We start from the raw sequence: 16,402 nt of genomic DNA on the forward strand, positions 1-16,402 counted from the left end.
AGATTCATTCTTCTTCTTGTACAGGCTGAAGAGTTATGGTCTTCTGAGGGTGCACGGTGAGGAAACTGTTGCAAAGCTGGCAGGAACTCTAGACACAATGTTGCAGAAGAGTCTTCCTCGTGGATCTGCAGCTTGTAGGTTCCTGGAGGGTCCAGTCGCAGTTCCAGAAGCCAGAAGTTGAAGCAGAGGTTACAGAGCAGTCCTGCTGGAATCTTGCAAACCGAACCTGAGGACCCACCCAAGAGAGAGAGACCCTAAACAGCCTTGAAAGGGGGAATGGTCACCTAACCAGGTAAGCATCTATCAGGAGGGGGCTCTGACGTCACCTGCCTCTTAGAGGCTCCCAGAGTGCCCTGCCAACCTTAGAATCAAGATGGTAGAACCCAGGGACCCTCTGGAGAAGCTCTGGGTACCACCCTGGGGTGGTGATGGACAGGGAAGTAGTCACTCCTCTTTCCATTGTCCAGTTTCGCGCCAGAGCAGGGACTGGGGGTCCCTGAACTGGTGTGGACTGGTTTATGCATGGAGGGCACCAAATGTGCCATTCAAAGCAAACCAGTGGCTTGGGGAGGCTACCCCTCCCAAGCCAGTCACATCTATTCCAAAGGGAGAGGATGTTACCTCCCTCTCTCTAAGGAAATCCTTTGTTCTGCCTTCCTGAGCTTGATCAGACCAAGCAGCAGGAGGACAGAAACCTGTCTGAGAAGTGGCAGCAGCTGGGCTGCCCGGAAAACCCTGTAAGACTGGTGGTAGCAATGCTGGGGGTCCTCTAAGGAGCTCCCAGAGTGCATAGAATCATACTTCCAATACTTGCAACAGTGTTGGGGTATGATTCAAACATGTTTGATACCAAACATGCCCAGGTTCGGAGTTACCATTATGTAGCTGGACATTGGTAGTGGCCTTTGTCCAGTACATTTATAAAATGGCATCCCCGAACTCACGAAGTCCAGTAGAATGGGTCTGGAGTTTGTGGGGGCACCTCTGCTAGTGCAGGGGTGCCGTCACACACAGGTACCTGCACCCTGCCCTCTGGGCTGATAGGACCTCTCATAGGGGTGATTTACAGTGACCTGGTGCAGTGACCTGTAGTGAAACCGGATGCGTGCAACGGTTCACGCAGACTGCAATGACAGGCTTGCAGAACTCTTTGCATGGGTTCCCTATAGGTGGCAGAATAACTGCTTCAGCCCATAGGGATCCCCTTGAGCCCCAATGTCCAGGGTACCTACGTACCGTATACTAGGGACTTACACGGGGGACCAGTATGGCAACTGTGGGAAGAAAAAGGTACAATTTAGAGGAGAGAGAAAAACTACTGGGGTCCTGGTTAGCAGGAACCCAGTATACACAGTCAAACATACTGGCAACAGGTAGAAAATGGGGGTAACCATGCCAAGAAAGAGGGAACTTTCCTAGAGGTAGCATTCCAAACCATCATCTTTTGCCCACCATACCACTTCAGATTAGACCCAGCCATATGCAAATCAGTCTTGACCCTCATCTAATAGAAGCAGTCCAGCCCAAAATGCCAAGCTTGGTCCTCTCTGAACCAAAACACAACCAACCCAAGACTGGTTTTTCCCTGCATGAGGCTCTTCAGTTGGGTATAGATTGATTTCAGTGGTGCATGGAGCAAGGGACCCAAGTCCCAAGGGAATCCTCACACAAAAAAGGATTTTCGTGTTTGAATAATTTTATTTTGGGTTTTTTCAAGAAAAAATACATCACATACATGTCCATCTAACATATAAAGAACCAAACATGGACATATGTTAACATATAAGGAATATAGGGCCATATGTACGAACACTTTTTCCCATAGACACAGAATGGGGAAAAACCTTTGCTACATCTGGCCCATAGAGACATTTTGCCTGAATTAAGTTCACTGAGCAATCCTACGAAAAGTACCATTAAAGACAGAAAACGGTGAGAGAGTAGCACTCAAAGGGCAGGGTCAGCAATGATTAAACAAGCATTTTCAATGCAAGAGGACTTGCATTTACTCGAGTTAGAGCTATTAGCGTTGGAAACTCCTAACCAGACTTTTCTTGCCACACATATTAAAAGAAAAAAAAACGCAGCACGATCGCACTATGTAAAATGCAGCGCGATCGAGCTGAAATTGAAAACGGAAAAACCGAGCACGATCGCGCAATCTAAGCCCAGCACAATCGCGCTGCATGGAAAATAAACATATAAAGTTGTCCAGAAACAATGGCGAAAACATCGAGCCTCCTATGTTTTCAGCAGTTTACGGGTGCTGTGTAGGTGGGCTATACACCGGAAAAGGCATGACGTATGCATGCCTTTCACAAATGAAAGCAAGCGGATTTTAAAAGGCAAGCCCACGAACCAATGAAATTGACTGACGTGACATGGGGGTGGTTGGAAGCCCAAAGAGAGATTACTACATGGGAAGGGGATGGAGCTCTTTGCGCTCGCCCCTAAAAAGGAGTCATGAGCACCATAAAATGAATTATCAAGGGTTGGATTCTGAAATATAATAAATATGCTTTTAAACACACTATAGGAGCTTTATTTTCTGCTTTGAAAGGCTGGCTTTATCCCACAGCCGACAATAATTAGATTTACTCTTTGACCTCAATTTCACAGCAAGGGCATAGCAACTTCTTGCACGATTTAACCAAACCCATCAAGTATGCACTATGGGTTTATCGCCATTATTTTATTCAACACACAGCTGATTTAGATTCTACCACAATAAACACATTGCAAAGAGGTAATCCAAAAGACTGCAAGATTAAACTTGACTTGTGCCTTTGTATATCCAAACATAACCACATCTGAATGTGATGTCCGATACAAAAATCATTCTAATTGCAGTCATCACATTTGCCCAAAAAGGACATTATTACTTTGCGCTCAATCCTCATGTGCATAACTGCCTTATTCTGCATTACAGTGCTAGCAAACACCAGACTTTCTGAAACAATTTCTTGTCTTTTAAAAGGAGAGCATGGGAGCCAATTTATACAGAAAATACTTTATCTTTTGAGGGTCAGATTGTTTAAACACTGTGGAAGCTCAGCCACGGCTCATTTCATGGCTTAACATCCCAAACTCCAAAAGAGATATCCCAATGTTTATGAATATCAAAGAAAATCAAATTTCGGAAAATGTCTATTCAAGGACTCACTGGACCACTCTGCGGCCGGCAGCCTCTACCCTAATGGCATACTTTTCACCAGTTTTCCACACCAGAACCTTTGCCTAGAAAACTATAGAATAATTACCGAATAAGAGCCACATAGGGTCCACGGCAGGTGGTGTGATGTGAAATATTGGTTCAAACGTTTGATGGCAAAGAATATACAAAATGATTGGAACTAGATACAACACAAAACAAAGAGATCGAGAAGCCCCTGAAAACAGAAGCCTTTAATTTTAGGAAAAAAACACAGAATTGAAGAAGTAGCAGCCAGAGAGATTAAAGAAGTGTGAAACAGTTCAGGGGTCTTAGCTGACTACTGTACTACTAACTACTGCAAGACCTGCTGTGAGTGGATCAAACCAAACCCACTGCTATTCAATGCCATAGTTTAGATGCTCGGGCCCAGCAATGGTATTGGTAAGATTGGGTTCACCCAAATTGTCTTCCTAACTGTCTGTTAATGCAATGGTAGGTGGTGTAAAAAGTACACCAGTCACATGGAATTTAAATGCTATATGTAGGCTGAAGTATGTATTTACACTACACACACATACAACAAAAATAGGGCTGCCAGGAGCACCAGTGTGCTCTGAGTGGATGACAGGTTAAAGGAGCTGCTATAACATAACAAGGAAATGTGCCTTTGCCATGGAAGAAAACCCATTTTTATATATTAACTGAGCCCAGACAGGGTCCTGGTGGATATAAAAATATGTCACTCTGTATATCTGAGATAGGTGCCCTGGTAGTGTCTGAAGGCCTAAAAGCTATTCTCACTGTGGAGGTTTCGGTTATATCATTTTGTAGACAGACCAAAGTCAGATTAAAATATTTATTTCACATTTCGGCTTAGTAAATTGGCAGGAACAAATTCAAAGTTATTCCACTTAGTTTTCAAAATCAAATGTTATATAAAATAAGATTTTTGGTAACTTTAGCGGAATAGTCACTATATAAGAATGTAACATAGATCTCTGCAGTTGAAAGTTACTTAAACCAGTTCTGACACTCACCACACATACAGAGGCCAATACACATCCAGAGCTGCCTGCCAAAAAACAATAGCCTGGCCTCTAGTCCAGATAGGCAGGGGTATTGTCAACATCTGGCCATGTGGGAGGGGTATTGGACAGATACCAGAACAAAGGACAGCCTTTACACTTATTTTAACTTGCTGATCCCAAAATGAGGCTGGAAGGATTGATCCCAAAATGAGGCTGGCAGGATCTGTTCTCATTCATTGTAAAGGCCCTCCTAAACTTGTTAGCTCCGCTCCAGTCCCAGCAGGATAGACCACCAGTTATGACCCTGACTGAGGAAGGAGAAATCATTTAGTTGGGGAGTGACTAGGGCCGTGCCTGGAGCCTATGGAAAAGGAGTTCTGCCACCTTGAATTTAGGGCTTTTAGGATTTTTTACAATAAGAGGAAGTGTTACTAAAGGAGGTGGACATAGGGAGAAAGTAAATAGGATAGGGTAGGGAAAAAGTTCTGTTCAGTGACTCCTACACAGAATAAGACCGGTAGATCTCCACAAACCTCCCAGAACATTCCTCAACCTGGAAACAATGCTACTGGAAGAAGGAAAACTCCTGAATTCCGCCTGACTCAAACTATAACTTCTCTTCAAAGGTCATATCACTGACCTCCTGTTTGCCTGCTCCTAAGGAAAAAAAAGCTGGACCCCTGACTCCATCAAAGATCAACTGACCACAGAAGACTGAACCCTGCATGCCTAATGCATGAAAGGCAGCCCTGAGGACCCAGAGGCTCAGATGTGAGTAGAAGGAACTTTCTCAACAGTTGGAGAAAAGAGAGATTTGGTAATTATTTGACTTTCAGATTGACAAAGATATAAGGCCCACATGCCATTTTAAGTAGGCCGCAACTCAATTTTCTATATCTCTGCTGAATCATCAACATATCTGCCTTTGACGCAGGTGTCTTCTGTCCTTATCTTTCCAAGAACTGTGAAAGTGTCAAGTCATTTAGAAGAACATGTTACCTTCTGTAACACCTTATCTGGTAGAGAATTTATCTAGCTGCAGATTTCTTACATTACAATTATCCTCAAGCACCAGACTGGATCCAGACATTTTTCGTGAGCAGTACCCCTGCACGCTGCTATGTGGCGTCTTTTGGCTCTAAGTGGCATTGTCAGTGCAGGAAATGACGTGCGCAGTGCCTATATAGGCGCCACCTGAAGGCCCTGATGTCGGGTTCTTTTTGAGACTTTCTACGACAGAAGCGCAGGCCACGAAGAACACTGACCTCTGGTCTGTGGAACTAGGGTCCTGAAAAGGGGAGCAGCCCTTAACTCAAATACATTCGCAGAGTGGGGAGGATGGGTGGGTTGGTAAGGAATCGGCAGCAAGATGGAGTCTCTACCAGATAAGGCATTACTAAAGGTAAGTAACTTGTTCATCTGATAGAGACTTCAAGCTTCAGAAGCCTTAATTTACGATAGATACCCAAGCAATCACTTCCCAGAGGTGGGTTTGCAAACATAATTTGAACCAGAAAGTCCTGCATAAGCGAATGGGCAAAGTGCCCATCCCTAGGGACATGACTGTCCGGGCAGTGGTGTTTGGTGAACGTGTCAAGGCCCACGTTGTTGCATGGTAGAAGTCCAGGACCAGGACTCTACGTGCTAACACAGTGATTATAGCCTTTGCTCTGGTGGAATAAACACACAAGTCCTCCGGGGGCTGCTTCTTGGCCAGTTCACATGAGATCTTAATGCAGAGTATGACCCTTAGGGAGATTGTTCGTTTCTGCATGGCCTTCCCTTTCATGGCTTGACATATCACACAAACAGTTGATTGTCCTACCGGAACGGTTTTGTGCAGGCAAGGTAGAACAACAACACTTTCTTGGGTCCGGTCGGTGGAGTCTCTCCTCTTCGTTAGAAGGATGAGAAAGAGTGTAAAAGATGGGCAAAGTGATGGACTGGCCTACATGGAACGTGGTGACTACCTTCAGTAAGAAGGACACTCAAGTCAATGGACCAGCTTGTCTGGGAAGAAAGGCACATTTGGAGGCTGAGATGACAATGTCTGCAATTCACGGACCCCCTCGGCGATGTAACTGCCACCAGAAAGGCTCTCTTGATGGTGAAAAGCCTAAGAGGGCAAGTATGAAGCAGCTCAAAACACATTACAAAACAAGCAAGAACCAAATTAAGGCCCCATTGAGGCATTACAAATGGAGTTGGTGGAAAAATGTGTTTCCTGAGACCCTTATGGAACCTGTTTACAATACAGGACTTGAATAGGGAAGGTGGATCTGGCAGGCGCAAGAAAGTGGAGATGGCAGATAAAAAACCCTTTAAGGTGTCCAATGCAGAGCTCTGATGGGCAAAGGTAAGGATAAACAACAAGACTTCAGAAAGGGGGGCAGATAGGGGGTTGACCTGTTTGGCTGTGCACCATGCCACAAACTTGCACGAACGGCCAGCGTATACCGTTTTGGTAGAGAGATACCAAGCTGTCAAGAAAACATCACAGAGTTTGTGCAGAAGGTCAAAACCTGTCAATTGTTGCTGCTCAATCTCCACACATCAAGGTGGAGCGCTGATAAGTTCGGGTATAGAATCTTCCCCTGCTGTTGCGACAGAAGATCCTCCTAAAAAAGGCAGCGTGATGAGAAGACCGATGGCCATGCTCAACAGCTCAGGCTACTAGACTCTCCAAGCCCATTACGGAGCCACAAGGATTACTTGGACCCCTGATCTTCTTGAGTACTCTGGGCAGGAGAGGAATGGGCTGAAAGGCGTACAACATGCCGGAGCTGCACTTGAGACAGAAAACGTCTTCCAGCAAGAACTGCCTTGGAAACTCCAACATGCAAAAGTGCTGACACTGTGTGCTCTTGGTGGTAGCAAAGAGATTCTACCCTCTCCTGAAAGAGACCTTGCACCACCTCTGAACAAAAGCACCATTTGTCGTCCACTAGGCATCTTGGGCTGAGTTTGTACACTTTAGCATTCTGAGATCCCACCAAGTGTTGAGCCACCAGGGAAACGCTTTGACGTTCTGGCAAACTCCAGAGATGCAGGGCCTCTTGACAGAGGGTCCACAACTCCACCCCGCCCTGTTTGTTGCAACATCACATTGCCGTGGTTTTGTACGTGAACATTTGAACTAGCCTTACCGTGACAGAGGGTAGAAAGGCTTTCAATTCCAGTCAAATTGCTCGCTGCTCCAACAGGTTGATGTGGAGTCTGCATTCCGCCACAGATCTCCACCTGTTCCATGTGGCTGCCCCGCTCAGGAATGGCGCATCTCTCACTACTTTTAGATCTGGTTGGAGATGGGAGTGGGGTCTGCCACTGGCTTTGTCACGGATCGTTAACCACCACTGTAGATCTTTTTCAGTGCCATCTGTGATGTGTCAGAGAGATTCCCCTGACGCTGCGCCCACTAGAACTTCAGGTCCCAATGCAGAGCATCCATATGCTAGTGGACATGTGTTGCAAGCAGGATGCAGGAGGCCATGAGGCACAGCAGCCTCAGAGTCAGTCTCATCGACATCCAGAATAGAGGCTGAAACATTGGTATCATAGCCTGAATATTCTGGACTCGCTGTTTAGGAAGACAGACCCAAAACTGCACTGTGTCGAGAACTGCCTTGATGAAAGGAAGCATTTTAGAAGCGATCTGGTGTGGTTTATGCACATTGATAGTGAACCCCAACGAGTGCACGAGGTCCGCTGAAGTCTGGAGGTGGGAGATGACTGCCTGGGGAGAGCTTACTTTCAACAGCCGGACGTCATGGTAGACTAGCACCCCTGATCTCAGCAGATGAGCTGCAACCACCGCCATCACCTTGGTGAGCACCCAAAGGGTGCTGGTAAGGCCATAGGGGAGCACAGAGAACTGAATGTGCTTGTGGCATACTGTGAACAACAGGTAACATCTGTAGGAAGGCAAGGCTGTGGAAGTATGTGTCCTGCAAGTCCAATGCTACACCCAGTCTCCCATGTCTAGGACAGATAACTTGAGCGAGCATGAGCATTTTGAATTTCTCCTTCTTCAGGAAGAAATTGAGAGGAAGCAGTTCTTGGAATAAGCCAAAGTCCTCCATCCTTTTTGGGCACCAGAAAGATCAGAAATAGCAAACATGACCTACTTCTAATGCCTGCACCTTCTCTATGGCTCCCATAGCCAATAGAAGCATGACTTCCTGAATGAGAAAGGAGGTGTGGCCCTCCTTCAGCATGTTGCAAGTTGGTGGCATGGATGAAGGGGTAGACATGATGGTGAAGGAATAGCCCCTTTGGACAATCTGGAGCCCCCAGCAGTCAGATGTTATCGACCTCCAGTGACGCAGGTGATGGCATATCCAGCCTCCCACTGGGTGTCTATGATATTCGGAGGGCAATCCAAAGAGTTTTGAAAGCTGCGGCTGCTGAGGGAGTAGTGGGCTGGCCCGACCTCTGTCTACCTGACCCATAAGGCCTGTGGGTGCCAAGTCCTCAGCCATGCAGGGGCTGGGAAGCTTGCTTGCCATGGTGGCTGGGCAGGTAAAGACATGGCTGAAAGCCCCCTCCATTGCCACAAAGGGAGCAAAAGGCAGACTGGGGTTTGCGAGGGACCATGGAAAGGCCCAAGGACCTGGCTGTACCCTTGAAGTGCTATAGCACTCAACCTGCCTCGCCTCCAAAGAGACAGGAGCCACCAACAAGGCATGTCCATGAGCGAGGCTTGGCCATCCCCTGAAAAGCCAGTCCTCAATCAGGCCTGGCACCTAAGGACCACTGGTCATGAAACTGCTCTGCCCAGTGAGTTGGTCGTATCCGGTCCACAGCGAATGGTGAACTTAGCTGCGTCCTTCCTGTCAGCAATAGCTTGGGTGAGTATGGCTTTGGCCTTCTCCGAGACCATAGGCAACACCTGCGCAACTGGGTCCCAGAGTGAGTGGGAGTATCAACCCAAAAGGCAAGCGGGTGTTCACCGCACCCAGCAGTGCCAGGCTGGTGGAAGAAAACATCTTCTTGCCTAAGGTATCCCGCCTCTTAGATTCCCAATCCAATGGAATAGTAGGGAATGCACCAGGATTTAGTCTGAACGTGAAGGCAAGGACCACCAAGCTCTCTAGAATGAGGTGTTGGGTGAGGAAGCTGGGGTCCCCTGCTGTGGGGCAATGGTGGCGGGCTATTGTCCTATTCACAGGAGCCCCTGTGCAGGGCTTGGATCAGGCCCCAGTACGACATCCATGAGGGCTTTGTTAAATGGGAGAAGCGGTACGGATGGGGTGACTCCCGATTGAAGCACCGAGATCAAGACATTCATCGTAACAGCCACAAATGGTAACGTAAGGTACAGGACCTAGGCTGACGTGTTCACCAACATTGCAAATGAAACTCCCTCTTCCATAGCCACGGTAGGAGGAGAGAATAAGCCAGTATCTGGGGAGGTGTCCTGTCTGCTGTCATCCGCCAAATCCTCACATCACTTGTCCTCATTTGGGTATTGGGGCTGGTATTCATAAGGGTCCAGTGGCCCTGCACTCTTCCCCAAGTCCAAGCCCATAGAAATAGAGCTCAGGCTCTGGCATGGACAGAATGGCTCCAGTCAGCGGCAGACTACGCCCACCCGGCACCGTGTAGGAGTCAGGGTTAAGAATGGGGTGGTGCTGTCGGTGGGCGCAAGTGGTGCCTGGGTGGTTGGTAAAGGGACCAGAGCAGGGAAAGGTCGAAGCCCACCTGGCACCGTGTAGGAGTCAGGGATAAGAATGGGGCGGTGCTGTCGGTGGGCGCAAGTAGTGCCTGGGAGGTTGGTAAAGGGACCAGAGCAGGGAAAGATCGAGATCGCTCGGCAGGTGGGGGGCCGAATCTGTCTATGGTACAAAGGCGCCTGACCGGCGCCAGGGGCGAGCCTGCCAGTGGAATACAAGAGGGGCCCCTCAGGACCCCACGGGCCCGGAGATACTCCAGTAGGGACGGGCTGCCCAAACATGAGGTGCATGACCTCAGAAAACTCTGAGAATTTGGCAAGAATGGCTCAGACTCCAGGAAAATCGGGAGGCACGGAGATGGCCCTGCCCCCTCTCTATTGCTCGCTTGGCCAAAAGGTGTGCGTCTTTCTGACTGAGTAAGGAGGTGTGGTCTTCAGTCAGGCTGTTGCAAGTAGGTGGCATGGGTTGAGGGGTAGACACAAAGGGGAAGGAATAGCTCAACCGGGGAGTCGGGCCTCGAATGGCGATATTACCTTGTCTCGTCGGATGACTTCAATTGACGAGGCAAAGATGAAGACCATTTTGGCGGCCTCTTGCTTTTCTTTTTCTTGTGAGACTTACCCAAACACCTGTATGTCTTTGACCGCGGTGAAGAATGATGGGTCTGTGACTGATCCAGGGACCTCCTCTAGAATGGAATCGAGACCATTGCAGCACTGAACGTCAAACGACAAGGAGCTTGAGCAACCACACCCTCAAGGCCTTAGGGTACATGGCGTGACAAACAATGCAGGTCTTGGTGTAGTGGTCACACTTGAGACACCATAGGAGGACAAGGTGCGGATCTGTCACTGACAACTGCCAACTGGGCTCACAGGGCCTAAAACCAGCCTTCTGCCTGAACATCCTGATCCACTAGGAGATAATATCTCAAAAGGTCTTCAACAAGAAGTTGAAAAAGGTCAGTCAAAAAATGACTGGGGCTAGTTCTTCTCCGGATCTGCGTTGACTGGCACGGGAAGAAAAGAACTGACGTCAGCACACTGGGCTGGTGCCTATCCAGTCTGGAAAGGTCCCTGGGGATAATTCGAAGAAAAGGAATCTAGGGCTACATGTCTATCAGATATAGACATCAACAAGACACCTGAAACAACATCATACTGAAACAAGTGTTTTGGTATCTCAATTTCAAGGTCAAACAAAGTACAATAGTCAAAATAGTGTAGTCTGAATTGTTGTACGTTTGCCTTGCATGTTTAAAGGAATGCATCTTAGTCTAGCATCTTGATGTTTATTGGCCAAATCAAACATTTCTAAGGTGACATGGCAAATCTAATCTCAGATAAGATACAGTATATAAGGAATGTCATTTGACCACTTGTGAGGAGGTGTCTTTCGTCCCAGAATATCGGGATCAACATACTGCCAGACCAGAAGACAATTCCACCTGCCAGAGATGCTGCCATCATATTGCGTTTTCTAGTGAAAGCTGATACTGAGTCTGGGAGGGGTTGATGCTGAACACGTGTTTGCCCTTTGCAGGGAACACGGCATCCTGAGCCTAATAATTAGAGTGTCCTGCTATAAACAAGGTATGAGGTGTGCCCATTATCCCTAAAAATATCATCTGCATCTTATTCAACCTTCTATGCACTCTGTTAGGTTTTTAGATGACATTTTTAACATGTTACAAATATTCATTCTGTATTCGTTGTTTGCAATGTGCATTTGTGAGCTTTTATTCATATTCTGTGTGGTATTTTTCGATATGTTTTGCTGCACCGTGCACCTGTTGAAATAAACAGACTTTTTAGTTAAAGTGTCTTTTTCTTAGCCCATCTTGTGTGTGTGTGTGCGTGTGATTACAGAGAATAAAAAAGGCTTCTTTCTGATCACCATAGTATCCCTGGATCCCTGTTTAGGACTGTTAGTAACCCACCACTGACACCACTTCAACTATGTATTGGATGGAGTCCCACCAAGCTACATTCAAGCATTGGTGTATTGAACTAAGTCCTCTCATGCCACCTGTAGGTAGAAAAACAAAGCTTGTAGAGTGGAGCCAGAGACTCAGTTTAAGAGGAAAAAGAGGAAAAAGAGGAACGAAACATTGTGCTGAGGTGTGCCCATGGAAGTCACACTCCAAGCAATCAAGGTAATCAGGTTCATCCCAATGAGAGCATTTTGGCCTGCTGAAATGGTTTCAGTGAGACTACTTGGTGAAAGGCTCCAACCTTGTGGTTCAGCTTTTGACATCACCCTGCTAAAGGACTTTCACTGCTATAAAAAAGGAAAGTCTGAAAGGTAAAAACTATGACCAGGGCAACCTGCATAATGTACCAGAGCGCCGCCCCATCGCAATCAGCCTAAAATCATACCTCAGTCCCAGTCTACAGTGAACTGCTTTTCAAAGCCACTCTACTTTTCTAGGTGCTTTTTGTCTTAAAACTTTCCACACTCGAAACTCCAGTTTGCCTTATTGATTTTAATGAGCTCGATGTCTCTTTAAATATATTTTTTTCTTTATTTCCCTAAACTGATTTCAGACTTTTATTTTGTTGTGGTCTTTACTTTAATTTTGCTTGTACTATTGGAACGTAACAAGCATTTTTCTGGTGAACTGCTTACTTGTGCCAATACTACCAGGGGCTGAGCAGAGTTTCTCCGAGGCTTGTATGAGGTCTAACCAGGGCAAATTTAAGTTGGCAAGGGACCCCCATTTCCAAATCAATAACCCACTTTCTGACAGTACCTTATTCATTTGGTCAAAGCAAGTCTTGGTGCTGGAAGGGGGTGCCAAGATGTTGTGTCCCAACAGATCAATATTAATACATTTCCCTTTTATAATGCTTGTCTGCCAGAAAATCTCTACCAGGCCCATCACAAACGTAAGACTATATAAATTAAAATAGCAAAATGTGTTTTCATAACTCACCAATTGTTGGATTTGATTCATTACTGTATTTCCAAGCCAATTCATAGTTAGTGGACGCATCTTGATAGGATTGTTCCTTTTCCATTATGAAGCCAAGGTATTCATATGCTTTACAACATGACTAAAACAAAACATAAATGAAAGCTCCATAAAGTGTAGTATTTATTTACATGGGGAGTGCATAATTATTATGCAGAGAGAGTACTTTTTTGTACTCTACCCAGTGCACAAAACTAGCTTGAGTTACAAATACAATTATTGGTCTGTAAACAGTTGGTGTGATATGTCTTCTTAGGAATGAGAAAAATATACTCACTTGTAGTAACTAATGTATTCACACCTAACAAGCCCCGAGACAGCACCAGGAATCCAATATCTCAGACTAGGAATAATGCTAATAGACTGGTGATAATATCAGGCAACACCTTTAAATACCCTTCCTGAGGTTCATATACCTGCACAGAAAAACTGTAATGGATTCTTAGGAATCTAATACTGAAGGACAAGAGGTGCACACATGTACTGACATAATGCAAGTATTCATGCGCCCGGACAAACAATCCCCGCCTCCTCCCATTTTTTTGTGGCTAATTCAATACACTTCTAGTAATACATCGCAGAGACCAAGTCGAGGGTTATTTTTTTAGTTTTCCCCCTTTGAAGCAATCATTAAATTATAAGATGCTTGAATAATGTTACAAACTAAATGTATTTACAAATAAACCATTTACAGATAGTTTTCTGAAAAATCCAGGTGGATGATATACATCTCACTTATACATTCACATTTAAACCCACTGGTTTACTGCACTTAAAAATTCCCTATTTGCCACTATATTTGCCCCATACCACCCTCCACAACCCGAGTGGGCTGTGGATAGGACTCTGGCATAGAGTCCGTTTGACAGAGACTCTTTAAACAAGTATGCCAAAGGATTGGTATCAGGCAGTGCAACCTTTGTCATTTATCCCGCCAATAGCCACCAAGCTCCTGAAGCAGTGCACTTGTGTAGTAGGCCATACTGTAGCCGGGATAAAGGCCTGCTGGTGGCCCTTGTGACGTGTTTGCAGCACTTCCAGGTATGTTGTTATTTTGCAACCAAGCCTGAAGGGGTGCCTTAGGGTCCCTACTGAAGAACTGAAGTCATTACCTTGGGGTACTGTGTGCCGTACATAGTGCCTGGCATTTGCTGTGCCAAAGAATCATCATCCACCAATGTGTGGCCAGTGCCGTCAAGTTATGAATCAAGCACTAGTGTGAGCCACAATCTGCAACCCACCATCTGGAAGAGGGTCACCACCAGAAGCCTCCACTCCTGGTATGACTTTCAGAGCGATGCCAGATGCCTCTAAGAAGATTGTGGTGTGCCGCTGGTGAGATCTGTGAGAGGGCTGAGTGTGGACCTGTGCTGCTACTACAAACTTGGTGAGAGACTGAATGGCCCTAGACCTGAGAGACTGAGTGCTAAGACTAGATAAAAGGGGAAAGGGAGAATGAGCTGCACCAACGTCGAACGCTGAAGCTAAGTGGCAGAGTACAAGCAGAATGCAGGTTAAGCATCCTGCAGTGGGCTGCGGCTCTGGATGAGTCAGCTGCCATTTGATGGTTTTGCTACATTTAAATAAAGCCTTCTTTACTTTGGACTCGTATTCACTTTATTTGTAGACCAAGACAACACGGAGAAGTCAACCTTTCCACGGCAAGGAGCAACTATCCAGGATTCCTAACTTGCATTCCACTTCTAAACAGACCTCAATTGTTACCTTCCAGTATTCCGCATACATAAGTGCCCCTTCAATGTTTACAAATACTTATACTTTACTGCCAATATCAGCCAATAATCACTTCTGACAGAGATGATAACAAGAAAGTGAACTTAAAAAATTTGAGTTGTGGCTGTTGAGGCCCTTAGTCCGAGGTTCGTTCAAGCAGTGTATCCTGAGATGTAAGGCACTGCTTTGGGCATTTTTATGGATGTTTTGAGTGTTGACGTTCACAGAATTTCAGGCCAATACCAGGGACCTGGAATTGCTGGGTGCCTGGTATCTATATAATCTACCCTAGACCCATGAAGGTAGAATTATTTGGTGTCATGTCTGACAAAACACCCAAATATTTAATAGAATGCTAACGTAATGCGTGTTCCTTGGCACACAGATAACCAGCGTTAGTAGGGCTGAGATGAAAGTTGCATTTGTTTCTATTGTGTGGTCATTCATATGCCTATCTAACTTGCATTAAACAATCTTATCAAGTCCCTTGACTGCTTATTTCTCCCACCACCTTGCATTATAACCGTAATGAGGTTGGGAAACAAACCGACTAATGCCTAGTTCAATGCACTCACAAAGTCAGCCTTTCACTGAACACAGCCCAGAAGTGGGTTCCTCCAAAAAAGCCTCCTGTTCAACCTGCTAGTTGTTCATGTGTATTTAAGTACACTGTTCCCCCTTAAGCTATGCACACATAATGAGCACAGTACCCTATTCCACCTGTCTTGTTTATTTCCTGTGCTTATTTCGGAGGACTAAAATCTTTTTTTATTTTTAATCCAGACAGGTCATCCGCTACTTTGGTTCCCCTTACTGCCGAATTATTTGTATTTAATACTGTTTATGGTTCCATAGCTTTAACAATTTAGTGGTAGCTCATGGAAATCAGTACTTTATTCCTCTGCTCTGGCCAGATCTCCGTAAATGTATTTTGGGACTTTTGGGATAAAATGTGGATCTAGATGCTCTACTGGTCTGATGTAAATATGCTCCAAGCGACTGCTCTCCCCACCCTGACCATCGAGTGATCAGTAGCTTATTTCCAAGAATCTAGGTACATTTATGTATTTGAGGACTTTCATAGAGCTCCAAATGTGTCACTACTCCATTTACCAATTACTCCAGTTACGAATACACTAAAAGTACTTGCAAAATCATTAAAAGATAAAATAAATAGGGAAGGCAGGGAGTAGAGACATCTTAAGGATTTTGGGAGCCGTGGGCCAAACCTATTTATGGGGGACCCTATTCGGAACAACTTTCAATTTATGATCCAGTTTCAGCTCTTTCGTGCCCTCATTGGTCAGATCACTGTCAGTGCACAGGCAGGCACACTGGTCACTATTCTAAATGTGTTTATATCTAATATTCGGGGATAGTGAGGTGTGTTTTTAATATTGCAACACAGCAGCTGCTCACTAAAATTACTGTAAATAATCTGTATGACACCCTCCCGTTTCACATATGTGAAGTCCTGGTTTGATCAATGAAACAAACCCAACATTTGTCTGAAAAATGTCTCTAATAGCCTCTCACTCATCACCCACATTCAATACAATTAAAGGAAAACGGTACTCAAAACAATCAGTTTAAAAAGTATTCAAGGTCACCGGTGCAAGACTCTGCAGAACAGACCTGGCACTGTCAGGGGGCCCCCTGAAACGCTGGGGCCCTGGGCCATAACCCACTTTGCCCATGCCTTGAAACGTCCCTGACTGGGGGGTAGATTAATGAGTTTTGAGTGAACATATTGGTTGGCTAGATAGATGTTAGGGGGAGATAGCTGGATTAAAGGAAGGCGTAGGGGAAGGTGTAACGTTAGGAGCGTACAGGGGAATAA

At 45.7% G+C, this 16,402-nt stretch overlaps 1 protein-coding gene across 2 annotated transcripts in view; it reads right to left on the reverse strand.

Annotated features, from left to right (window-relative positions):
- The window catches only part of TTC21A (tetratricopeptide repeat domain 21A), a 391,729-nt gene that overhangs the window by 21,091 nt on the left and 354,236 nt on the right, over positions 1-16,402 (reverse strand). For both annotated transcript variants that reach the window (XM_069211078.1, XM_069211079.1), the window contains one exon: positions 12,790-12,910. In XM_069211078.1, the coding sequence (XP_069067179.1) occupies positions 12,790-12,910 (121 nt within the window). The remainder of the gene's footprint in view (positions 1-12,789; positions 12,911-16,402) is intronic.

The sequence above is a fragment of the Pleurodeles waltl genome, chromosome 10 (assembly GCF_031143425.1).
Source record: "Pleurodeles waltl isolate 20211129_DDA chromosome 10, aPleWal1.hap1.20221129, whole genome shotgun sequence".
NCBI classification, from domain to species: Eukaryota; Metazoa; Chordata; class Amphibia; order Caudata; family Salamandridae; genus Pleurodeles; species Pleurodeles waltl.